Raw genomic sequence first — 25,823 nt, 5'->3', positions numbered from 1 at the left:
GGGTAGAATTAAATAAGCTCTGCTTCTTCCTACTCCTTTTCGGGCGTGCTGTAATGAAACGACTGGAACTGTGTGATGCATTACATTGTATCGTATGCATGTTCGAAAAAAACTGAAAATGAACGGTACTGAACACCAATTGTAGAAAAAAACAAGAAAAGATTTAACCAACGGCTACAGATAAAAGGCAGAACCTTACTCTCCAAAGCAGAAGGTATCTCCAGGCTTACGTATGCAGCTATTTCTTTGGCTATTAACCAAAAAATATGTAAGACTATTGACAAGATACTTGTTGACTTTATTTGGAAAAACAACATTCATTATATTAAGAAATCTGTTATAATGAACAATTACAATCAGGGTGGTCTAAACTTTTTGGATTTCACTACACTAAACAACACCTTCAAGATTAGTTGGATAAGACACTATTTGAAAGACCCTACCTCAATTTGTAACTTCATTTCTCACCATGTATTTTCTAGTCTTGGAGGCCTAAAATTTTTGTTTTTGTGTAACTACAACACTGATAGGATTCATGTTTTTCTTTCAAACTTCCAATAACAGGACCTTCTGGCATGGTCTCTTATATACAAGCACAATTTCTCACCTACCAAATACTTCATTTGGAACAATAAAAACATACAGTGGGGCAAAAAAGTATTTAGTCAGCCACCGATTGTGCAAATTCTACCATTTTAAAATGATGACAGAGGTCTGTAATTTTCTTCATAGGTACACTTCAACTGTGAGAGACAGAATGTGAAAAAAAATCCAGGAATTCACATTGTAGGAATTTTAAAGAATTTATTTGTAAATTATGGTGGAAAATAAGTATTTGGTCAAACATTCAAAGCTCTCATTGATGGAAGGAGGTTTTGGCTCAAAATCTCACGATACATGGCCCCATTCATCTTTCCTTAACACGGATCAATCGTCCTGTCCCCTTAGCAGAAAGACAGCCCCAAAGCATGATGTTTCCACCCCCATGCTTCACAGTAGGTGGGGTGTTCTTGGGATGCAACCCAGTATTCTTCTTCCTCCAAACACGACGAGTTGAGTTTATACCAAAATGGATACATGGATGGTACAGCAGAGGATTGGGAGAATGTCATGTGGTCAGATTAAACCAAAATATAACTTTTTGGTATGAACTCATTCTTGTTCTCTTGGAAGTTGAAAAACTACTTTAATTTTCTCTCCAGATTCTGAGCTGACCACATCTCTCAAAAGTCCATATTTTCAATGGAGCTCGGGTGGTTTGTGTGTTGTGGAATCTCCCAGCCAATCCGAACCATATCCTGAAAGAGTCACGGGCAGCAAATCCTTGCACGCCATCCCTTCTGGATCCTCCCCTACATGGAGCAAGCTTTGATACGTGATTCGTGGAAACGCCTCCTTAATTACTCGACACACGCCTCTGCACATTTTGTCCAGTGGTGTGCCGTCAGAACCAGCAAGGCCTTCTCTGCTGGTCCAACATAACCAAAAATCAGGATCATAATTAAAGATAAAATTATTTTTTAATTTGTTTTCCCTAAATATCTAAAATTATTGAAATTATTCGTATTATGCAGATCAGCAGAGCCACACTTGGGACCGTTAGCGGATGAATTTGAGAACACGTACAGTTGATAGACAGTTACAATAGCCAATCAGATCAAAAGTAGCTTATCTAGGTAGCCTGATGTTAACGAGACTGTGATTGGATACTCACTTGTCATTCCAATCTCAAGTTGCAATTTCAATTTACTAAAGCAGGAAGTGTTGCGGCGTAGCCATTCCGGGCTCGCAGAGAAATCACCGATACTCACTTTTTTAACCCACAAAGAAGGAGAACATATATTTGCAAAGCCATTTTCAAGAAAGGATATTTAAAGAGAAACTACATCTTGTGAGACGATGTATGTCCACCCCGGAAGCTAGCTCAGCTGTCCCGGCCATGAAATGGGGAAATGCCTGCCACTTCCACTCGAATCAACCGACCACGAGAAGTACTGCTGGCTTACACGGCGTTGAATGGGTGCTACAAATTGTGAGTTCAAATATTTTATTTCTTTATTTTTCCACGTTTAATATACTTTTTGCAATTTTAATTTTGACAGTACCACATAAGACATGTTTTAATTGCTAATGTGGGTTTTTAAATGCGCCGGAAAATAACCCGTTTGGTCACTGTTGAAGTGTTTCAATATCCAGTAGTGCGTAAATGTGTTTCTGTAAAGTATTTCTCCAGCAATGGTCATGTGGTGACAAAAATGATGGTATTTTGAGATGTAATCTTTGACGTCGGACATCACTGAAAGCCGAGGTGGGAAACGCACGGCCCGCCACTGCTTTCATATGTCAGTCCAAAGTTCATTTCTTTTAAACGAATATCTATGCATTCTGGTCAAAGACCCAATAAAAAACGGGTAAAAAAAAATTAGCATGTCTAGAGGACTCTCATATTGTTGAAAAACCCATTTAGAAGGTTGCAAACATGTTTTTTTTTTTTATTTACTAGCTATAAAAATATTTAATTTATTGTGAATGATTCCTACTTCGCTGACATGTATTTATCGTGGTCATGTTAGGAACCAATTAATAGCATCAAACTGTGACTATGACTGTACCTACATTAATAAAATATTTATATTTGGAAAAAACATCAGATTTTTTGCATGTGCAAGTTGAGATATATTAAATTATACGAGTTACTCAAAACGAATGCTGACTTACATTTTGCACAACACTTTGAACATAACGCATGTTCTTGACTCATTTTTCGGTACCGCGGCCCGGTACCCTATTGGTACCGGGCCGTGGCCCGATTGGTACCAGGCCGCAGAAGTGGGCCGCAGAAGATTTTTTTATAAATGTTTCATTTAGTTTTGTATTTTTTTTTTATTAAATCAATATAAAAAAACACAAGATACACTTACAATTAGTGCACCAACCCAAAAACTTCCCTTTTTCATGACAAAGAAAAAAAATTATTAAAAAAATACCCCCACTATCTATCTATGCATTATGTTCAAAGTGTTGTGCAAAATGTTAGTCGGCATCTGTTTTGAGTAACTCGTATAATTTAATATATCTCATGCTGAATATCTGATGTTTTTTACAAATATCAATATTTTATTAATGTAGTCACATAGTCACAGTTTGATGCTGTTAATTGGTTCCTAACATGGCCACGATAAATACATGTCCGCGAAGTAGGAATCATTCACAATAAATTTAATAATTTTATAGATAGTTATCTTAAAACTTGAACTACAGTTATGGTCAAAAGTTTACATGTAAAAAGAACATAATGTCATGGCTGTCTTGAGTTTCCAATAATTTCAACAACTCTTATTTTTCTGTGATAGAGTGATTGGAGCACATACTTACTTGTTTGTCACAATAAACAATCATGAAATGTGGTTCTTTTATGAATTTATTATGGGTCTACTGAAAATGTGACCAAATCTGCTGGGTCAAAAGTATACATTCATCCATTTTCTACCGCTTATTCCCTTTGGAGGGGCGGAGGGCGCAATGTTAATATTTGGTTACATGTCCCTTGGCACGTTTCACTGCAGTAAGGTACTTTTGGTAGCCATCCACAAGCTTCTGCTTGAATTTTGGACCACTCCTCTTGACAAAATTGGTGAAGTTCAGTTGAATTTGTTGGTTTTCTGACATGGACTTGTTTCTTCAGCATTGTCCACATGTTCTCAATGGAGTTTAAGTCAGGACTTTGGGAAGGCCATTCTAAAACCTTAATTTTAGCCTGATTTAGTCATTCCTTTACCACTTTTGATGTGTTTGGGGTCATTGTCCTGTTGGAACACCCAACTGCGCCCAAGAACCCAACCTCTGGGCCGATGATTTTAGGTTGTCCTGAAGAATTGGGAGGTAATCCTCCTTTTTCATTGTCCCATTTGCTCTCTGTAAATCACCAGTTCCATTGGCAGCCAAACAGCCCCAGAGCATAATACTACCACCACCATGCTTGATGGTAGGATGTTGTTCCTGGGATTAGAAGAACCAAACTTCATGAATATTTTTTGTGACAAACAAGTATGTGCGCCAATCACTCTATCACAAAAAATAAGAGTTGTAGAAATTATTGGAAACTCAAGACAGCCATGACATTATGTCCTTCACAAGTGTATGTACATTTTTGATCACGACTGTACCCATTAATGATTGGATTAATTATTGGGTTGTTGCTTTTTTGTGCCAACTTTCACCCTTATTTTAATTTTTTTTAGATGTTTTGTGTGTGAACAACCAGGTATAGACATTTTTGGAGCTTTTTTGATATTGTCAAACATATTTGAGCAAGATGCTGAACGACTTACTTTCAGTAGATCCAGCCCAGATCCTCACTAGATTCAGTTTGGGACGTAGACTTCTGACATTTAGGTGAATAATGTCAAACTCAGATCTGGATTTTGTCAGAATGTGGACGTGATGCAGCTTACTGCGAGGAATGTTTTCCCATGATGCAAACTGACTTGACCGGACATCGGAAGAAGGTAGGAACATGATTTAATTTATTACTAACAAAGTACAAACAAAAAGCGCTCACAGTGGAGGAACAAAACTAACTCATGGGCAGAAAATATGAACATGAAACAAAAAAACACTTACGGTGACATGAGCATAGCTGCATGAACTATGAATAAACAAAGCATGATAATGTCTTCAGAGTAATGTCAATTTCGCCAGGCCGACTACCTGGCAACTACAGGCTTAAATAGTCATGTCATGATTGACGACAGGTGCGTGTGTCCGAACACCAGCAGCAGGTGAAAATCATGCACCATGGCAACCAAAACAAACAAGAGTGCATCAAAAAACAGGAACTAATGGAGTTCAAAACCGAAAATAACAAAAAACAAGATATAGGCCATAGAAGATGACAGATTTAAAATCACAAGGGATATTCTAGCATTCAAGATCTGGACCAGGGTTAGGTTTAACATTACCTGACAATAGGAGCAAAAGAATAATAAAACATATCTTTTTCACCAGCATTAATGAAGGTGCTGATAGAATATGTCGAACCCAAAGTCAACTTGCTGGATGAGAACAGGAATATAACCAGCCATAAAGACTAAAACGATTGGTAAAATAAGTGTAGATGCCAAGGTTCTTATCAACAATTGATCAACACTAGAATAATGACATTGATATTTTTTCAGCTCTGCGCTTTAATTTTTTCTTTAAAAAGTACAATTCGACAAAATAAATGAGTCCATAGAAAACATATTAATTTTACCAAAACCTTTATTTCATTGTCCATATGAGTATTACACATGACAGTAGACATTTAAACAGATCTTCACAAACAAAGGATCAACTGGGTTAATAACTACAAAGAGACATGGAGTTATACATACTGTATCAAAGAAAGGTTATTGTGATAAAGAATTTGCGCCAAACCGGCTTCATGCTTCTGTAAAAAAGAAAATCATAAAAGATAATCATCATATTTGCACATTAATTATAACTAATGATTGACATATATTTCGTGAATTATTTAGATTCTAAGTGAATTTGTTTACTACGCAGTGGAACCCGTTTAAGTCAACGCTTCTCAAACTGGAAATTTCACATCGACATAAGAGGTTGAAGACATAAGTTGTCGTCTACATAACCAAAACCAAAACAGAAACTAACCATTGCTTGCACGTTTACCTGTGACTTTGGTAAGAGACAAAGACAATAGGCGATAATAAAACGTGATTATGGTAAGAGACATAAAGACAATAGGTGATAATAAAAAATGTTTTAACTTTTACTATTACTGGTAGTTCACTTCTTGTGTTTACCATGTTCAAGTTTACTTTTTTTTAAAAGTGACATGACATATTTAGCACGGAATTTTAATGACCATGTTTGCCTTGGACCTAGATTCGGGCAATACGGCTGAAAATTGTGTCACTATACAAGTTATACACCAAATATAGACCTAAAATGTTAACATTTTTATTTCAATCGTAAACTTCATCTGATTATAATCTTCTCAGCAGTCAAGGCAGAAAGGAAAGGTCAACAACCTTGGAAAACACTGAATTATTGTTAACTAAATTCTAAAATCAAACAGAATAAGCCCAGGGTTTCCCACACATTCATTAATTTGTGGCGGCCCGCCACGAAAGAATTACGGCCACCACAAATAAAAAAATAAATTAAAATAAAATAGATTTTTTTTTAAATTTTCTTAGGCTTTTGACTCGCTCGACCACTCATAAAAGCAATGGCACTCTGTCTGTGAATGGAGCTTGTAGTTACATATTATAAAAATATGTGAATATTATATAAATATGTACATAAAGTGTTGTAATTATATTCCAACTCCGCGTTCTTCTTGGTCATCGCCGCCGCTGCCTCACCTAGCCACCCACCCCTCACCCCCCACCTCCGCCGCCGGACCACACCACCACAAATAGATGCCTGACCTGTGGGAAACACTGAAGCCATTTACAATAACCTCTTGAAATAAAGGTTAAAAATTAGGAATGTTAACAAATGCTGAATAAAGTGTAACACTCTAGTGCAATGTGTGAAAAAGTAAACATAAAAAAATATAGAGGAACAATGTTTTGAAGGTTTACGGCCAGAAAGTTACGTGGTCTGTGTAACATTCAATTTGGTCTGTTATTCTTATTTAAGTATAGAAACCAATGTATCTTCTGAGGTAATTATTATTGAACCAAATTATTATTAATAATTATATATTATTATACACACCTATACACATAAGTACATATATACATATACTTATCAAATGCATTTTTTATTGATAACGATTATATATCCATCGCGATATAAAGTGATATTGTTTTATCAGCCATTCCCTCGTTGGGCCCGTAAATAATTAAATACGGCCCTGGACGGGATGGAATGCCTGCAGAAGGTTGGAAAATGAGCGCCTTCTAGACAGTTGTAGTAATAAGAAGAAGATGGTGGACAATTTAGTGGACATAGAGGGGTTGTCAACATAAAGAGGAACAACTTAAATGGGTTCCACTGTTAATTGTTTGGAGACTAGTAACTATTTTATACACACAGTGGTCCAAAAAAAGGGTTTTTACCTTCCATACAAGGGAACTTGTAGGCTGTTTCAGTCTGGTCACCTAAAGAAAAAAGTATTAAATGTGGTTAAAATAAGTATATGTAAATGTAAAAAAAAACCTATTTGATGTCATGTGAGTTTTGTGTTCACAGTCAGAACTGAAAAGTGTGTAAATGATTTACTTGTCTGGTAATAGTCGTAGATCTTGACCACAGCTGGTTTCAGGCCTTGCACTGGGATGTCTTGTACTAACTCCAAACTGTGGTTAATGGGGATATCCTTTGGTAGCTGTTTGACAAGAAAAACGCAACATGGAATGTCAACATTGTAAAAAAGACAACCTGGAGGTCAAATATCATCACATGGTCCTCTCACCTCATCCAGATATACGAACACCTGGTCTTCCTTCTCCTCAACTCGATCAACCAGCAGCGATCCTTTGAGCTGCAAAGCGATCATGGCGGTGTCAATGAGATGCCGACGAATGAAACAAGAACTCGGTCAATAGTCTGCTGTACTCATAACTCACTTTCTGCAAAGACTGTGGCTGAGCTTTAAATCCAGATAGCAGATTGATTTCCAGGATCACCATGTTGGTGGTGCTCTCTTTCCCGCTGTATCTATGATAAAAGAACATTAAAAAAGGAAAAAGTCAGACCGGTGTCGCCTTCTGATAAATAATGCAAAGAGAACAGATTCCTGTAGATTTCCTTTGAACTACTGAGGGTTCTCCACTGCACACTTACCATTTTGTGCGAAAGCTTGGCATACATTGACTAACATTGAATTGATTTTAGCTTGGGATGTTACGATCAGGGTTTTATGCCCATCATCCATGCGTGAGATTGGCCGATACAAACACTGATAACATTTTATAAAATATATATATTTTTTATTTACAGTGACTGCTATTGACAGTTCAACAATATCAAGACAATATCTAAACTAGTTCCTTTTTCTTTAGTTGAGCATAACAGATAACAAAATAAAGCAAAAATACTACTTTTTAAAATAATTTGGTATTATTTCCTAAATTTGTAAACAATATACTGACAGAAAAAAAATATCAATCTTATTACTCTAGTATCGATCGTATATATACTGATACTATCCTTGTTATCGACACCACAAATTTATGCATTGATTTTCTATCCCCTTACATGTAATGTATACGTGTAGTATACCTGTGACATTACTATCCTCTCTTTAAACTTGTATTAATCCACTTGTTAATTTCCTGTTGATATCTGCTTACTTTCTGCTGCTACGCAGTTCCAACTACACCTGCACTTCTTAAAAAGTACTAAGCACTTTTTTCTTCAGTTGTTTTAAGATAGCTCAGCAGTTAGCTTAGCTTTTAGCATGCCTGCTGTTTCATACAGTTTTAAATGGTTAAGACAGGACGTTAATGATTTCTTACAGAGATTGTAGTTTTAGGTTGAGTTTGGGTCTGGTAGAAATGCTAGCGCAGTCAGCTTCTGTCTGCACAGTGACGGCAAGAGTCGCAACACTGGTGGGTGTAGGGATGTTGTACAGCAGAGAAAGCTGGAAGACAGTTAGTACATACAGAAGGTTAGTACAACTCTCCACACATACTTTTGTCCAAAACACTTTTGGGCATCTATCTACTTATTTGCAACATAAAGTACTAGTCTGCATACTGAATCTAATTGTCAATAGGGATGGACATCCAATTTCAGTTCAATAATGGCACTGGTGCCAACGAAATCTGGAGTAAAAACATCAAAAAATAGGTAGTATTGCGTCTCATTTCGGTGCTAAATGAATAAAGACTCAGTAACCTGCAGCAAGTGCTTAATGGTAATATTACTCAAGTTGCGTCTTAAAAAGGGCCCTATAATGCACAACCAACTTTTCACACCTATTGGTAACTAATCGGTGAGAGAAACAACGTGATTATGTTGTGCACCGTTCTCATTGATAGGTTGGCCCTACCAGAGGATCGTGTCCGGTATTTAGAGCAGCGTTATTTCGTAACTTTAGACGCTGCAGACACGTTTGCTAGTGCTAGCTGTGGCGAACTGACTAGCCCCGTTTGTAGCAGCCCTAACCGGTCTACAAGCCATGGTGAACAGGTTGAGATGCATAATAGATTTAGCCATTTAGCTAGTCCTACACCCTAGTCCAGTGGTTCTCAACCTTTTTTTAGTGATGTACCCCCTGTGAAAACTTTTTTAATTCAAGTACCCCCTAATCAGAGCAAAGCATTTTTGGTTGAAAAAAAAGATAAAGAAGTAAAATAGAGCACCATGTCATCAGTTTCTGATTTATTAAATTGTATAACAGTGCAAAATATTGCTCATTTGTAGTGGTCTTTTTTAAATAAATAAATAAATAAAAATAAACCATTTTTTAAACCATTTGGAAAAATAATAATAAAATAACTAAAAACTTGTTGAAAAATAAACAAGTGATTCAATTATAAACAAAGATTTCTACACATAGAAGCAATCATCAACTTAAAGTTCCCTCTTTGGGGATTGTAATAGAGATCCATCTGGATTCATGAACTTAATTGTAAACATTTCTTCACAAAAAAAAGAAATCTTTAACATAAATATTTATGGAACATGCCCACAAATCTAGCTGTCAACACTGATTATTGCATTGTTGCATTTCTTTTCACAGTTTATGAACTTATATTCATATTTTGTTGAAGTATTATTCAATAAATATATTTATAAAGGATTTTTGAATTGTTGCTATTTTTAGAATATTTTTTGAAAAATCTCACATACCCCTTGGCATACCTTCAAATACCCCATTTGAGAACCACTGCCCTAGTCACAGGGGACTACATCACTCCGAACATACAGCATAGTAAACCAGCCATAATTTAGTGTATTCCGGGGGCCGGAGCTTTCACTGATGACACCAAACTTCCTTGTTCATTTACAGAATCCGGTCAACTTCCTTCGTTTTCACTTTATCGAACGACGCATGCAAGTAACATCAAGGCCACAATGGGGTTTGTGTACGTTTATACTGGAGTTTGATAAAAAAATCTGATTTGGGCCACTTTGGCCTGCAATATAAACATAGTCTATGTCAGTGGTTCTCAAATGGGGGTATGCGTACCCCTGGGGGTACTTGAAGGTATGCCAAGGGGTACGTGAGATTTTTCAAAAATATTCTAAAAATAGCAACAATTCAAAAATCCTTTCTAAATATATTTATTGAATAATACTTCAACAAAATATGAATGTAAGTTCATAAACTGTGAAAAGAAATGCAACAATGCAATATTCAGTGTTGACAGCTAGATTTTTTGTGGACATGTTCCATAAATATTGATGTTAAAGATTTATTTTTTTGTGAAGAAATGTTTAGAATTAAGTTCATGAATCCAGATGGATCTCTAATACAATCCCCAAAGAGGGCACTTTTATCTCTTTTTTTCCAACCAAAAATGCTTTGCTCTGATTAGGGGATACTTGAATTAAAAAAAATGTTCAGAGGGGGTACATCACTGAAAAAAGGTTGAGAACCACTGGTCTATGTGATGTACAGCGACTTTAAGTGTCTTGAAAGGTGTCTTGCAAAATAAATGTATTATTATTTTTATTGTTATTACATGTTTTTAGTAGTAGTGGTGTGGAACTATTTAAATTGTTGGTTCATACGCTTCCCAAATAGATTTACAATGCAGGTTAAAGTGCTGACTGACCTGCACGGCAGCACACGCAGATCCTGTCACTTCCACATTGTACTTTCCAGTGACATCCTTCAGCAGCTGCTCCTGGTAGAGCAGTTTGTTATTCTGGTTGATATCAAATGTCATCTGACCACTGGGAGACGCCACTGTCACTTTGCTTGTACCCCCTGGACTGAACACCAGAGTGGAGTAAAGAGAGAGAGCCTGGAGAGCCACCACTGTGTCCTGCAACACAAAACATACAGTGCCCATGTTTTAATACACACATAATCTAAATACCATAATTGCATGATAAGTTTGCTCCTACATTTCTGACCCTTGTCATAAAATGGGGTAAAATATAGAGTAGGCTATCCCTAACATCTGGACATGTAAAGTAATATACACACAGAGAATTTGCAGGCATTATACAAAACTAGTTTTATTTAATATTAATTAATCAATTTAGAAAAACAACATATACTTTAAAAAAGTATTATATACAGTTATAAATAAAGAATAACTAGCATAACAGATTTTATATATTCTAAGTGAAATAAAGTGAATTATATTTATATATTGAGAAACCCATTATCTTTCTTATGCCACATTTACACCACGGCTCTGATTTACTAAAGGTTTGCGTCTACTAAACATGTGCAAACCTGATAGTACACGCAAAGCTGATTTACTAAACGTGTGTAAAGTGGGTTGCGTCTCTTAAGTGAGCAGAATAAGGCATGCAATCCATTTTGCGTCATCTTTCTTCATGAATATGCAACATTTTAGCTGATCATCCAAACACCCACAATACTGGAAGGAGAAGATGCAAATATAATTATTTAGCATGCGTGATGTGATTTATCAACGCTCATCAACGTTTTGTGAGATTTTCTGTTTTGTTTATCACATGTCAGAAAGACATGCAAACAGACAGTTCCAAACACGGGTATAGGATCGTTTTTTTGCGCTGCAGACAGACAGACAATGGAAAGACGAGATTCCTCTGTCTCACTTGTGTGGGTCAACATTATGGAAGAGTCAGAAATAAAGAAATATTAAAAATATTGTTTATTCAGCAAAAAAAAATTATAATTGTAAATCTACAAGAGGATTTAAGGGGCTGACTAAAACTAATTAATTTGATGCGCTATTTAAAAAAAAATACGTTTTTTTTCCACATAGAATATAATTTACTTTTAAAATAATTCTTCTAAGTAAAAAAATTAAAGTATCCATTTTTTGTGCTTCTTGAGCGAAGTGCAGCCTCTCTCTAATGAGCAAAACTTCATATATAAAAAAACTGGTGTCAATGTAGATGCATTCAAAATGATCATAAAAAGTAGTACATGTCTCCTGCATGTTTGAAACAGGAAAATGCCGGATGTTAACATGAATGTGCAGTAAATGAGTGTCTCCATGGTGATGCCCCGTATCGTACACACAATATTCTCATTTAAATAAGGTGGTCTGCACCACTTTTCAATCGTACACTCACTGTTAGTACATCGCATGCAACACACACACTAATAGTACACACTATTTTATAGATTGCACACACTGTTTAGTTATTGGATCTTAGCAAATCAAGTGTGGGTAGCACTGGGAGCAACGTGCGTGAAGTGTCTTGCCTAAGGACACAAGAGCAGTGACTAGGATGGTGGAAGCTGGATTCGAAGAACCAGGAACCCACAAGTTTCTGGCCGTCCACTCTACCATCTGAGCCACGCCACCCAAAAAGCCCAATACTGATATCAACACAAATCATACATACATTATATTGTAGTGTGAAATGTTAAACAATTTTTGATAAAGTAAAATTGGCTTCCTCCCACCTCCAAAGACATGCACCTGAGGATAGGCTGATTGGCAACACTAGTGTGTGAATGTGAGTGTGAATGTTGTCTGTCTATCTGTGTTGGCCCTATGATGAGATGGCGACTTGTCCAGGGTGTACGCCGCCTTCCACCCGAATGCAGCTGAGATAGGCTCCAGCGACCCTCCGTGATTACAATGATTCCAAAAGTGACAAGCGGTAGAAAATGGATGGAAATTACTCAAACCGAGAACAATGTTAGGTAATTAAAAAAAACACTATTCTATTTATCTTTAAACCTCTGGAATGGACTTACGCTTTCCTTAAATTGAAGTGGAGTGTTTTGGCAACACTTTTGGCCAAAATAATTCATAAAGTTAAGCCCATGATGCAGTCGGTTGAATGATGCAGACAATAGGCATGTAAAAAAAAATAAAAAAAATAAAAAAAGATTCTCGAATTAATCGTAATTCTTATTTGTTACGATTCTTAATCGATTATATTAATTTTCACTGCAATGTTTACAAACTGCTTCCCTTTCTTTGTGGTGTCTTGACCTCGAGTTGCGTTAATTGTTGAAAGTACTTAAAACTTTCCATCCAACTGGCTTCAATCATGCATTAACGTGTTTGTTCTGGAGGTAAAAATCGAACAAGCACATAACCATCTTACAAGTAACTGTGGGTTTTCGTAATCTCAGCTAGATAAACTTTGCTGTAACGTCCCTCAGTGTGCCCACAACACACAAAATGATTGTGCTTAAAACAATTTGACTGGAATGCACTGCTATTATAGTGCCCTAAAAACATGACACATTCAAAAGTGAAACTAAAGTGTATGCATTTGTTTTGAATCAATATAATGTTTATATTTTTAAGACCTTTCGATGTCATATTAATCATAGTAGTTGAAGACATTTCATGAGACGTTGTTTGAATTAAAAAAGGGAACTGCACTTTTTTTTGTCTGTCACAATCCTTCCGTAAGACAGGAACACATATGTTTATTTTTTTTTAAAATTAATTCCAAATAGTAAATACACGCAATCAAAAGTCTGCTTACAAAGGAGCATATGAGAATCATTGTATTCTGCCACCTAGCCCTTAAGTATATATGTAATGTACTACAGGCACATTCATATTAACATATTTATCTATTTTTATCATTTTAAGGATACGGGGCGCATTCATTTAAAAAAAAAAAAAGCTATAACATTCACTTTTTTCTTCTACAACATCATTGATTACTACTCACTACAGACTTCATGAGACCCAACATAAAATATTATTAGGATGCTGACTGATAACATCTTGTTATATTCCTGTTTAGATGAAGAATGCCTCATTATCCTCGAGAAGAAAAGAGGGGCGGAACCAAGTGTCTTTGGGTCTTTCTCGCCATTTCAGGGTCTAAATTGGCAATCGAAGATTACCAGCTTGTCGGATTACGTCATCACCTTTGTACTATTAAGGTGAGAGGCATTATTTATACTTTATAATAAACTTCCACGAGCTCCGATGCGAGAAAGCAGCTAACCAGCAGATGATCTCAATATAGCCACACAAGCTAGTGATCACAGCGCTACTATAAATAGTTTATCTGCGTTAGCGCTTACAATATCAATTGTCATTAATAATTGGTTAATATTCAAGTCGCAAAATATTAATGGAGTACTATTGGCGGTTTTTGGATGGTTGTTTATTAGGTTTTATGGACAGAATAGTTGACCCACAAAGAAAAACGTGTGACCGTCCAACACACGCTTGTGAATTATATGCAACATTTTTATCAAAAAAGTGCAGTTCCTCCTTAAGAATTTTTAATCCACCTCATTTTATTGACATTTTCAAATAGATAAAAGTGCAAGTCTAAACAGTACAATTTTAAAGTCAGTAAATTTCGCCCCCCCATTCCCTTAAAACCCAAACTCAGGTCAAACCAACAAGGGACATATGGCACAAACATACAAGTAAGACGACAAAAACAGACACATTCACACACACAGCCATACGAGGCCAGAGACCGACAGACCAGTTGAAAGGAGGGAGAAAGGGAGAAAAAAAATAAATAAATAAAAGGGAGATTATTTCTCATCTGCATCTGGGCATAAGTCAAGAGAGTTGACATACAGCAAGAAAGGACTCCATGAGCTTTGAAACGCTTAAGCAGAGCCTTTTAGCGAAAACCCAAGTTTTTCCAGTTATAGATTGTAGAGAACCTCTCTAATCCAACGGCCGTGTGATCGGGGGCGAGCCAGCTTCCAATTAAACTAGATCAATCGCCTGTCCAGCAAGGTTGTAAAAGCAACAAGGCATTTTAGTGGCACTGGGCACATGTTATCAGGGCATATGCCGAAAATGGCCGATAATGGGTTGGGGGAAAAGTTCTGACCGTATGCCTTTCCGATTTTGTCAAAAGTGTCCTCCCAAAATGGACATAGTTTAGAGCAGGACCAGAACATGATCAGCCGGAGATAGTTTACATCTATTGCAGGTATTGCTAACAGTGGGGTAGATTTTGGATAGTTTTGAATTAGTGTAGTGAATTTAATGGATTACTTTGCATTGGATGAGATTATAACTGGCGCATATCGAGGAGGAGTGGACCAGTTTCAGGGCAGAGTTCCAGTGTTGATCGTATATGTTGGTATGAAGATCGCTCTACCACGAGGTTCTTATCACTGATAGAGTTTGGAGCAACTGAACTAAAGGATGTATATATCACTGAGATGCATTTTTTATGATTAGGGCTCAAAGACAACAACGTATCTATAAGAGTTTCCGGAGGACGATTTGGAAAGTGTGAAAACTGCTTCTTTACGAAGTCCCTTGCCTGAAAAAAACAAAAAAGGTGGGAGTTCGGAAAATCGTATTTGGAAGAGAGTACAGCGCAGGATGAGAACACTCCGTCTGCATAGAGGTCTTTCACAGTGGTGATACCGTGATCACCTTCAGTACGAAAGGTTTAAATAATTGTTTTTTAAGTAGCGGGAATCAATATAGATGGGCCCTGAAAACCCAAGTGTTTCCGTAGCTGGTTTCATATTTTCAAGGAGATCGATGCAATGGTGTTTGCGCCTTCAAGTTTAAGTGTAAAAGGGAGTGATGAGCATAAGCAAGAACGTAATGAGAAGTGTGGGATTGCCGTTTCAAGCGATACCCAGGCCGAGGTGGTTTGAGAGCCTCCATCCATCCAGTATAGGAGTTTTTGTACATTATCCGCCCAAAAGTATTGTCTAAAATTGAGGACTGCAAGCCCTCCTTCAGATTTGGGAGATTGTAGGACCGACTTGCGGATTCGGGCCAAATTGGCCCCCAATAAAAATTTGGATATTGGTTTGTCTAATTTATTGAAAAATGATTTAGTAATAAATATGGAGATATGTTGAAAAAGGTAAAGGAATTTAGGCAGAGTGATCATCTTGATTAGATCGATCCATCCAGCAAGAGATAATGGTAAAACAGACCTTCTCCATCTTTTCAATTAGAGGCAAAAAATTTGCCCGCGGAGCATACCAGACATAGCCGGAGTAATAAGGATTCCCAAGTAATGAATCCTGTCATGAGCCCATTTCAATGTCGTTAAAGATCGTGGTAAATGTTTAACTAAGGAATTGATCGGAAACAGCTCACTTTTTTGGTAGTTAAGTTTGTAACCAGTGTGTGCCAAACCGCTCCAAAATGTCAAAGATTACCAGGAGTGAGCTAGCAGGATCCGAGATGTATAGGAAGCAAGTCGTCCGCATAAAGCGACACTTTGTGCAACGTGTCCAACCGGGTGATACCTTTAAAGCCCCCTCTCCGCGCGCAGCCAAAAAGCAAGGGGTTCTATCGCAATTGCAAACAGTAATGGAGACAACGAGCAACCTTGTCTAGTGCCTCTTTTAAGAAAAATTGGGGAGGATAGTGTATTATTTAAACGTACCGAAGCTACTGGGGACGAGTACAAAAGTTTAACCCAGAGAATTAAAACTTCATAAAAACCAAATCAACCCATCACTTCAAATAGATATTCTCACTCAACACTGTCAAAGGCTTTCTCCGCATCGAGGGACACCACCACGTCCGCGGTCGAGGGTTTGGAGAATGGATAACGTTTAGGAGGCGCCGAGTGTTGTGTGAGGATTGCCGGCCCAGCATAAAACCTGTTTGATCCAACGGGGGAATGGAAGGCATCACCCTTTGGAGCCGGAAAGCGAGAACCTTGGATAGAATTTTTAGATCTACATTTAAGAGGGAAATTTGTCTATCACTGCTGCAAAGCAGGGGGTCTTTCTCTTTTTTTGGGATGAGAGTAATGGTGTTCCTCATTAAGGTTTCTGGGAGGCGATGGTGCAGGAATGCTTCATTATACATGTCTCTTAGAGCCGGAGCAAGAACACAGGAGAAAGTCTTGTAATATTCTGCACTGAAGCCATCCGGGCCGGGTGACTTATTGCTCTGTAAGGATTTGATGGCTTCTACAATCTCAATGACACTAATGGGCTGGCCCAGACCCCTCGCAGCCCCATGTTCTATGTGGGGTAATGTTGTATCGCTAAACAGTTCATCTGAGGAAGGGGGGCAGTCTGAAGTATATAATGCAGCAAATGTTTCACTAATCTTAGGGGGATCACTATGTAGTTCTCCTGTGTTTAAACGAATAGATGTGGTTAGCCTCAAAGATGCTTCCTCCCTGACCCAGTGGGCTAAGAGCTTGCCAGCTTTCTCCCCAGATTCAAAAAATTGTTGTCTGGATTTGAGTACCGGTAGTTGTCTACTTCAGAATTTTTAAGACAAATTTCAAAATGTACTGTGCGATTTATTGTCTTCACTGTAAATGGTAAATGGTTGTACTCGTATAGCGCTTTTCTACCCATTTTTAAGGAGCCCAAAGCGCTTTGACAGTATTTCCACATTCACACACTGATGGCGGGAGCTGCCATGCAAGGCGCTAACCAGGACCCATCAGGAGCAAGGGTGACGTGTCTTGCCCAAGGACACAATGGACGTGACTAGGATGGTAGAATGTGGGGATTGAACCAGTAACCCTCAGATTGCTGGCACAGCCACTCTACCAACTTCGCCACGCCATCACCTCCTGTGTTAGTTGTATGTGTACCTGAGTAGAAGAGAAGCCTCCATAATAGTTCTGCTGCTTTGTCAGCCATCTGATGATGCCAGAAGCATAACCCAGGTCTTCAACGGAAGGATTGTCACTAAGTTTGGCCAGCAGCACATAGGAGCTTATCTCCACAGAGAGAGATGCTGAGGTCTCTGATGACTTTTGAGACCAGTGTGTGAAACCACCTAAAAACACACATTTTAGGAAACACATTTCTTTCACATAAAGTATACATAAGTCAAATTTTCTCATGACATGTTCACAATAATCTGGTGAAAAGTTGGTTTAAAATGTTATGTAATGAGCATATACTGATATTCCTCTGATATGTAGTCATCTTGTCAAATATCAATTTTAATTTTATTTTTGAGCGAGAAGGATTTTATTCACTTTTTCATTTGTGATCCAAGTGTTATGTCATTATAGACTTGACTACAGATGAAGATAACTCACCTTCTTGTATCTTAACCTTGTCTAAGTGTTGTAGGAGCTGAGCACGGGTTTCTTGATCTTTAGCCAAGGTAAAGACATAGGCCATCAGTGCTGTTGTGTAAGTGTTGTCAAGGTTATTTACGGACTCTTTGAGGCAAGTAAGGCTCCTGGAAACAACGGGATCCTATAAAAATATAAAATGCAAAGAAAAAACATTGATTAGGTTAACAATGACGGTGTAGCAATGTCTTAATTAATTTTTTTCATGTCTACATACTGTGGTTTACCGTATAAGGTTTCACCAGAATCAGAATCAGCCGTATTGGCCAAGAATTTGACTTGGTAGGCTGTGCTCGCTTGTTCAATTTAAAATATATACCGGTATGTAAAATTATAAATATTAACTAAAACTATAAACAAGTACCTAAATAACTACTATGTGCAAAGCTAATAAGTGCAATGATAAAGAAAGCAAACCAGAAATTACTTAAATGGTTTTCTTAGACATGGATAAGACTTATCCTAGTTTTGTGTTGAATAATCTAATTTGTTGAAGGGAAATTACACCTAACTTAGGTCTTAATTTAAAACTTATGTTAAACCTTAAGAGTAAAAGTAATAGGCATCACCGTGCAACATTAATAAGGCTGAAAACACAAATTTTTTGTTGTGCATATACTAACTGAAAGTATTTATCTACAATACACACTTTCTAAGAAATTCAGGATTTTCTTTATATTTGGGATTTTGTAAAGGGCTCTGTAAAGCACATTGAATCGCCTTGCGTACAAATTGTGGTTTATAAATAAACTTGTCTTGCATTGCTTTGTTTTAAAAATAGATTGCGGTACTACCTAAATCAGCAGTGCACGCGTACACATGGTTACATTGGAGACTTTATTGTAGATGCAAGCCGGTATCATCTGATATTAGATTTTTTGCTGATATCAGATTGATATCCAATATTAAAATCTGATCAGGCCTCCCCCAATTCTTGTTATTGTGGTACATACAGAGTGCGATGGCAATAGTTAATCCGATCTCAGGTAGAAAATTAGAGTCCAGATGTTACGTTCCCTTCACTTGTTAATTAATCTTGTATCATGAACCCAGGCTCGTTCAGACGTGTCAGTATTTTCTGCAAATGAAGTAATTTTAGTAACTATAGTGCATTAACTTACAAAAGTAGTTTTTTATTTCTAAATATAATTTTACGATCAAATCCCTTAAAAGCATATACTGAAAAATAATTATTATTTGGTTTAAGTATGCATTGTTCAAATGTGCAATGTAAAGTAACTATGAAATTGTAACAAAACACGTACAGATTTCATTATTTTCTTTCTGCCGTTAACCTTGTATGTCCATTGTGAATTATGTTGTACATTGTTGTTGTACATTGTGCAGTTGCATAAGTGTGTGTTTTATGGGTTGAATTATTTTTCAATGAAATGTAAAGTAATTGTTGTAAGAATGACATGTTTGGGCACTCACATCTGCAGAGACATTCATCTCCAAAAAGGCAGCCGTTATGTAAGCACTGAGAGTCACTTCATCCGAAACACCACCCTGTAGAGGAAACATCCGTTTTAGTCTCAGCCAACCTCCAGACGTCACATCGAATTACACCAGATTACCTTCATTCTGTTATTAAAGAGTCTCCCCAACTGTTGGAAACAACCATTGTCATTTTGTCTTTCCCTCAACCATTCCTCGGATTCTTTGACAGTTTTAGGGTCAATGTAAACAAACGACTTTGCTTTGGCAAAGACTCTCATTACGAAAGCAGTCAACCTAAGAAACACATGGGAAAACAACAGAGAAAATATGAACTTCAATAGACATCAAAATGTATTATGGGGAAAACCTATTTTTCCACAGAGGTTCACATTATGAAAAATCCAATCAGATTTTTAATTTTCGAAAAAGGCAGAAAATATTCTAGCCTAGATATGCTAAGAAATGTAATCAAAAACGGCCTGCATTTCATCCTAGTTGAATAGGTGACAAAGTGTATCATTATTAGGGGTGTCCCAAAAGACCTTTTCACTACGGACACAATACTGATATTGGAGCTTTCGATAATATATCAGCATAAATCATATTACTTAATTGATTATTTTGTAATATAGAATGTTAGAAATTGTTTGATCAAGTGAAAGTCAAAACAGGAAACAATCAATCAATCAATCAATCAATCAATCAATCAACGTTTATTTATATAGCCCTTAATCACAAGTGTCTCAAAGGGCTGCACAAGCCACAATAACATTCTCTGCTCAGATCCTACATCAGGACAAGGAAAAAACTCAACCGAATGGTCCAATTCAGTTTGAGACATGCTTGTGGTAAATACAGTATGTAAAACGCTATCCTAAAGGCACAAAGGCACATAGATATAATATTTTATAGTGGGGAACGTTGGGAAAGGTTTTATCAAGTGAAATTACTTAAAGAAAATGGGAGGTATGAAAACACTTAAAACTGAGGGCCGATGTATACTTATGAAGTGGAGTGTTAATTTGTCTTTAGGCGACACCTCGTGGTCACAATAATTAATTAAAGTAATGCCCGCGCAAGAAGTTGAATGATTCAGACACATTTTTTACTGTGTACTTTTTAATGCTCTTCTGCCATTTAGAATTTGTAATCTGTAAGTAATATAATAGTATAATATTTTGATACTTGTTTATATTGACCAATGTGGTGTTTTAGACTGCAGTATTGATCAATTAAGGACACTTATTATGTACAGACATGCACCTGGTGATAGGTTAATTGGCAACACTAAATTGGCCCTAGTGTGTGAATGTTGTCTGTCTATCTGTGTTGGCCCTGTGATGAGTTGGCGTCTTGTCCAGGGTGTAACCCGCCTTCCGCCCGAATGCAGCTGAGATAGGCTCCAGCACCCCGTGACCCCGAAAGGGAAAAGCGGTAGAAAATGGATGGTTGGATGTATGTCTTGCTTGTGTGCTTAGCTGCTGTCGACAGAAGCTGCTACCTCTTAGAAGCCTATAGCCTACCATGGTAATTTTTTTGTAAATAACTTCACTAAAATATAAGAAAAGACCAACATGTGTGCTAATTGAAGGGCATTTAGCTGTTAACTGTCTGTTCAGCTTTGCACAAGTACGCTGCAAAAATCAATTTAATTTAGATGAAAGCCGATATCATCGGATACTTATTTTTTGCTGATATTGGATCAATATCCGATCGAGACTCCCCTAATTGATCTTATTATTATGGTATACAGAGTGCAATAGCAATAGTTCATCCAAATGAGAGTAGAAAATTATCATGAACCAAGGCTAGTCTGGAAGTTTTATTTTATGCTGCAAATATAATAGTTTTACTACCTATAATATACTAACTTGTCAGATTCTACGAAAAAACGTAGCTTTTCTAAAGTTTTTTTTCTTTAAACTCCCTTTGTGTAGGCCTTAAATGAAAATGTGTACTGAAACATAATTCATATTTGGTGTAAGTGCATTGTAACATAAAGAACACGTATGGATTCAAATAATTTTCTCACCAAGTGTTTTCCACTCCGGTTCCAAAAGTGCTGTATCCACCAGTGCTATGCATGTAGTTAAGTTGCCTCTGGTAGCCTGTTCAATAACAACAACATGCTTGATCTGGATCAATTTCAAGTTTAACAGCACAATTAGATCAATATGCACAAAAGACACATGTGAATACTGACAAAAAAGTCAGATTAGATGTAAATTAATGTTACACACTAATTTGGAAATAAATAAAGATATTTGCATATCTATATGTATATTATTAGTTTTGAAAGATGATTTGTCAACTTGTTAATGTCAGCAAAGAACCATAGGTGTAAAAAAGGTTGATAAAGGAGGTTCATCACAGTAACTCACCACTAGTCAGGAACTTAAGGGTCTTTTCCTTGATGGCTGGTGTCAGCTGTTCGGTTTGTTGAAGATACTGGAGGACGTAAACATTAGGAGCTAAAAGCGCCAGGTTTTGCTCGCCGCATCCATACGGCATCCTCAACAGTCCTTTAAGATTCTTCATAGCCCGGCCCAAGATGTCACCTGCATGCAGAGATTAACTTGCATTAATGTTAAGACTCCATCCATACTCTACCGCTTGTTCCTTTCGAGGTCACGGGGTGGGGGAGGAGCGCTGGAGCCTATCTCAGTTGTATTCGGGCGGTAGGCGGGGTACACCCTGGACAAGTCGGCACTTCATCATTGTGTGAATAGGAGTAGTATTCTAAATAATATTAATCTCTATTTTCCATCTGCCTTCTCCCACATTTAAAGTGATGGGCAAGCTTCTTGGAAAATGTAGTAAGCTAAGCTTTTAGTTACTGCCCATTAAATGTAGCTAAACTACAGGTGAAGCTGTCTCCACAGAATTGTAGCAAGCTACACTACAAGCAAAAGTAGCTTGCTACATCAACACTACATATAGAAAAAAATATCTCAACTTAACTTTCCAACAAATAAATAGGCAGAAAATAAATGCTCAATTTGATTGTTTATTGAAATAAACACGCTAAGCATGCTCTCTGTGTGGCTTTTCAACATCTTTTCTAACTTGCAAAGTTGCAGTACCATGTAAAAAATGAGGCAGACAACACTGGAAACAAACTAAGTTAAAGGCAGTTAAACAATAATAGTCATATTAAATAAAGACTAAAATATATACTCCCTATAAATTACTGTTTCTACAGAAACCACAGTGGCAAAATGACAACCTGGCCAAAGGAAAAGTGCAACACATTCGTTTAACAAAACAGACATTAACAAAGTCTTTTAAAGGCCTACTGAAACCCACTACTACCCACCACGTAGTCTGATAGTTTATATATTAATGATGAAATATTAACATTGCAACACATGCCAATACGGCCTTTTTAGTTTACTAAATTACAATTTTAAATTTCCCGGGAGTTTCGTCTTGGAAACGTCATGTAATGATGACTTGTATGCAAGACGTCACAGGTTTTTAGGAAGTATGAGCACTGTACACACAGCTAAAAGTCGTCTGCTTTAACGGCATAATTATACAGTATTTTGGAGATCTGTGTTGCTGAATCTTTTGCAATTTGTTCAATTAATATTGGAGAAGTCACAGTAGAAAGATGGAGTTGGGAAGCTTTAGCCTTTAGCCACACAAACACACGGTGATTCCTTGTTTAAAATTCCCGGAGGAGAAACTTTACTATGGACCAGAGCGCGGTCAAGCGAACATGGTTCCCGACCACATGTCAATCGGCAGGTTTCGGTGAGAAAATTGTGGTTAAAAAGTCGCTCACGGGAAATTTAAAATTGTAATTTAGTAAACTAAAAAGGCCGTATTGGCATGTGTTGCAATGTTAATATTTCATCATTGATATATAATCTATCAGACTGCGTGGTGGGTAGTAGTGGGTTTCAGTAGGTCTTTAAAGTTAAGGTTCAAGTACCAATGATTGTCACACACACACTAGATGTGGAGAAATTATTCTCTGCATTTGACCCATCACCCTTGATCACCCCCTGGGAGGTGAGGGGAGCAGTTGGCAGCAGCGGTGCCGCGCCCGGGAATCATTTTTGGTGATTTAACCCCCAATTCCAACCCTTAACGCGGAGTGCCAAGCAGAGAGGTAATGGGTTCCATTTTTATAGTCTTTGGTATGACTCGGCCAGGGTTTGAACTCACAACCTACCTATCTCAGGGCGGACACTCTAACCACTAGGCCACTGAACACAAGAACATGAAAGTAAACATATTTTAGTGCCTGGATGGGAATCCTATGTAACTTTAATACCAGTGTTTATATAGTTTATAAAATGTTAAAAATAATGTAAAGTAAATAAAAGTACCAGTAAATGCTCTATTCATGTACCCTGGAAGAAATTAGAGATGGGATTTATGGCTCTTTGAAGGGAGCGGACGTTGAGGCTTCAAAAGAGCCGTTCATAAGACTGGGTCTTTCCTACATTCATTTACTTTTAATGTAACTTGTATTCATCAAGGAAAACAATCACTAATGGAACTAATAAGATAAAAGTCTGGTCAATAAATCAAAATGTATATATTATACCAATATAAACACTATCGGAGATAATTATTTAGAAATATTGATAATGTAATTTGGCTTTTGTTTTAATTGTAAACATTCCACAAGATGGTACCATTTCCCCATTCTTTGACAGTGATGTCACTAAGTACCTATATCTTGCATGTCATCACCCTAGCACAGTGGTTCTCAAATGGGGGTACACGTACCCCTGGGGTACTTGAAAGTATGCCAAAGGGTACGTGAGATTTTTTTAAAATATTCTAAAAATAGCAACAATTCAAAAATCCTTTATTAATGTATTTATTGAATAATACTTTAACAAAATAAGAATGTAAGTTCATAAACTGTGTAAAGAAAAATACAACAATGCAAAAGTAAGTGTTGACAGCTAGATTTTTTTGTGGACATGTTCCATAAATATTGCTGTTAAAGATTTCTTTTTTTGTGAAGAAATGTTTGGAATGAAGTTCATGAATCAAGATGGATCTGTATTACAATCCCCAAAGAGGGCACTTTAAGTTGATGATTACTTCTTTGTGTAGAAATCTTTATTTATAATTGAATCACTTGTTTATTTTTCAACAAGTTTTTTGTTATTTTTATATAATATTTTTCCAAATAGTTCAAGAAAGACCACTACACAAGAGCAATATTTTGCACTGTTATTCAATTTAATAAATCAGAAACTGATGATATACTGCTTTATTTTACTTCTTTATCTCTTTTTTTCAACCAAAAATGCTTTGCTCTGTTTAGGGGGAACTTGAATTAAAAACATGTTCACAGGGGGTACATCACTGAAAAAAGGTTGAGAGCCACTGCCCTAGCAGATTGCGCAAAAGTCCTTAGACTTTTGTTAATTTTGTTTAGTTTTACAGTTGTTAACAGGCCTGGACCGATAACAAATTTTAATTGACAATATATTGACCTACAAATTGCTGATAAAATATATTATTTACATTTTGTTCGAGACCAAAATTACCACTGATCTAATGACAATACATAATAATAATGGAAAATATAACCTTTCAAATGCAATTGTATTTCTCATATATTTTTTAGCATTGTAATTGAAATGCAAACTTTTAAAATACTAAGTTAAATGAAACAAACAAATAATACAAATACAATATAATCTGTCTGTAAGAAAAAATGTGAACTTAAATAAAAATCACAACGAAAATCAATAAAATAGGTTCTCTCTGTTAAGGACAGGGTGAGGGACCCTCAAATACACACAACCAAAACAATGCACAAAATGGCTAAATAAAGTTATTGTGACCAAAATGATTAGTTATCATTCTTATTGTGATATTGCTGAATGTGCTCAAAAAGTATTTAAACACAAACTAAAATGTTTTAACAAAGCTGTATTTTTTAAAAGCTATAACAAATAGACGCAATATACTTTCTTGGCAAAGTACACTTCAAATATTGTTCTGGCTTCATAAGAACCATATTATTTTTATTTGTGTGTTTACATGTTTGTATTTGATTTTAAATTGTAAAGGGTGATCAGTTGTTTCACTTCCGGTTTATCCGAGTAACAGAGTTCACTTCCTGTTGAATGCAGTTTGTGCCCGGACGTTTTTATTAGACACTGTCAAGTTTATCCATCTCTTTGTGTAAAAACAGCACATCCTTTATGTTTAATGTAAATAGGGCAGCTCAATTGTTAAAGGCCTACTGAAACCCACTACTAACCACCATGCAGTCTGATAGTTTA

General features: G+C 36.7%; 1 protein-coding gene across 1 annotated transcript in view; it reads right to left on the bottom strand.

Annotated features, from left to right (window-relative positions):
* Window positions 1–5,244: 5,244 nt before the first annotated feature.
* Window positions 5,245–25,823, bottom strand: part of LOC133564461 (alpha-2-macroglobulin-like) — a 91,336-nt gene continuing 70,757 nt past the window's right edge. Inside the window, exons 25-37 of the mRNA XM_061918793.1 lie at window positions 21,942–22,118; window positions 21,593–21,668; window positions 19,698–19,854; window positions 19,555–19,629; window positions 18,082–18,244; window positions 17,626–17,813; window positions 10,743–10,955; window positions 8,475–8,599; window positions 7,584–7,674; window positions 7,430–7,498; window positions 7,237–7,342; window positions 7,074–7,115; window positions 5,245–5,431 (exon numbers count right to left, since the gene is read on the bottom strand). Coding sequence (XP_061774777.1) covers window positions 5,424–5,431; window positions 7,074–7,115; window positions 7,237–7,342; window positions 7,430–7,498; window positions 7,584–7,674; window positions 8,475–8,599; window positions 10,743–10,955; window positions 17,626–17,813; window positions 18,082–18,244; window positions 19,555–19,629; window positions 19,698–19,854; window positions 21,593–21,668; window positions 21,942–22,118 — 1,490 coding nt within the window. The 3' untranslated portion in view covers window positions 5,245–5,423. The remainder of the gene's footprint in view (window positions 5,432–7,073; window positions 7,116–7,236; window positions 7,343–7,429; window positions 7,499–7,583; window positions 7,675–8,474; window positions 8,600–10,742; window positions 10,956–17,625; window positions 17,814–18,081; window positions 18,245–19,554; window positions 19,630–19,697; window positions 19,855–21,592; window positions 21,669–21,941; window positions 22,119–25,823) is intronic.

This window comes from Nerophis ophidion, linkage group LG13, assembly GCF_033978795.1.
Source record: "Nerophis ophidion isolate RoL-2023_Sa linkage group LG13, RoL_Noph_v1.0, whole genome shotgun sequence".
NCBI classification, from domain to species: Eukaryota; Metazoa; Chordata; class Actinopteri; order Syngnathiformes; family Syngnathidae; genus Nerophis; species Nerophis ophidion.
Note: the sequence above shows the minus strand (reverse complement) of the source record. Positions and strands in the feature narration are given on the sequence as shown.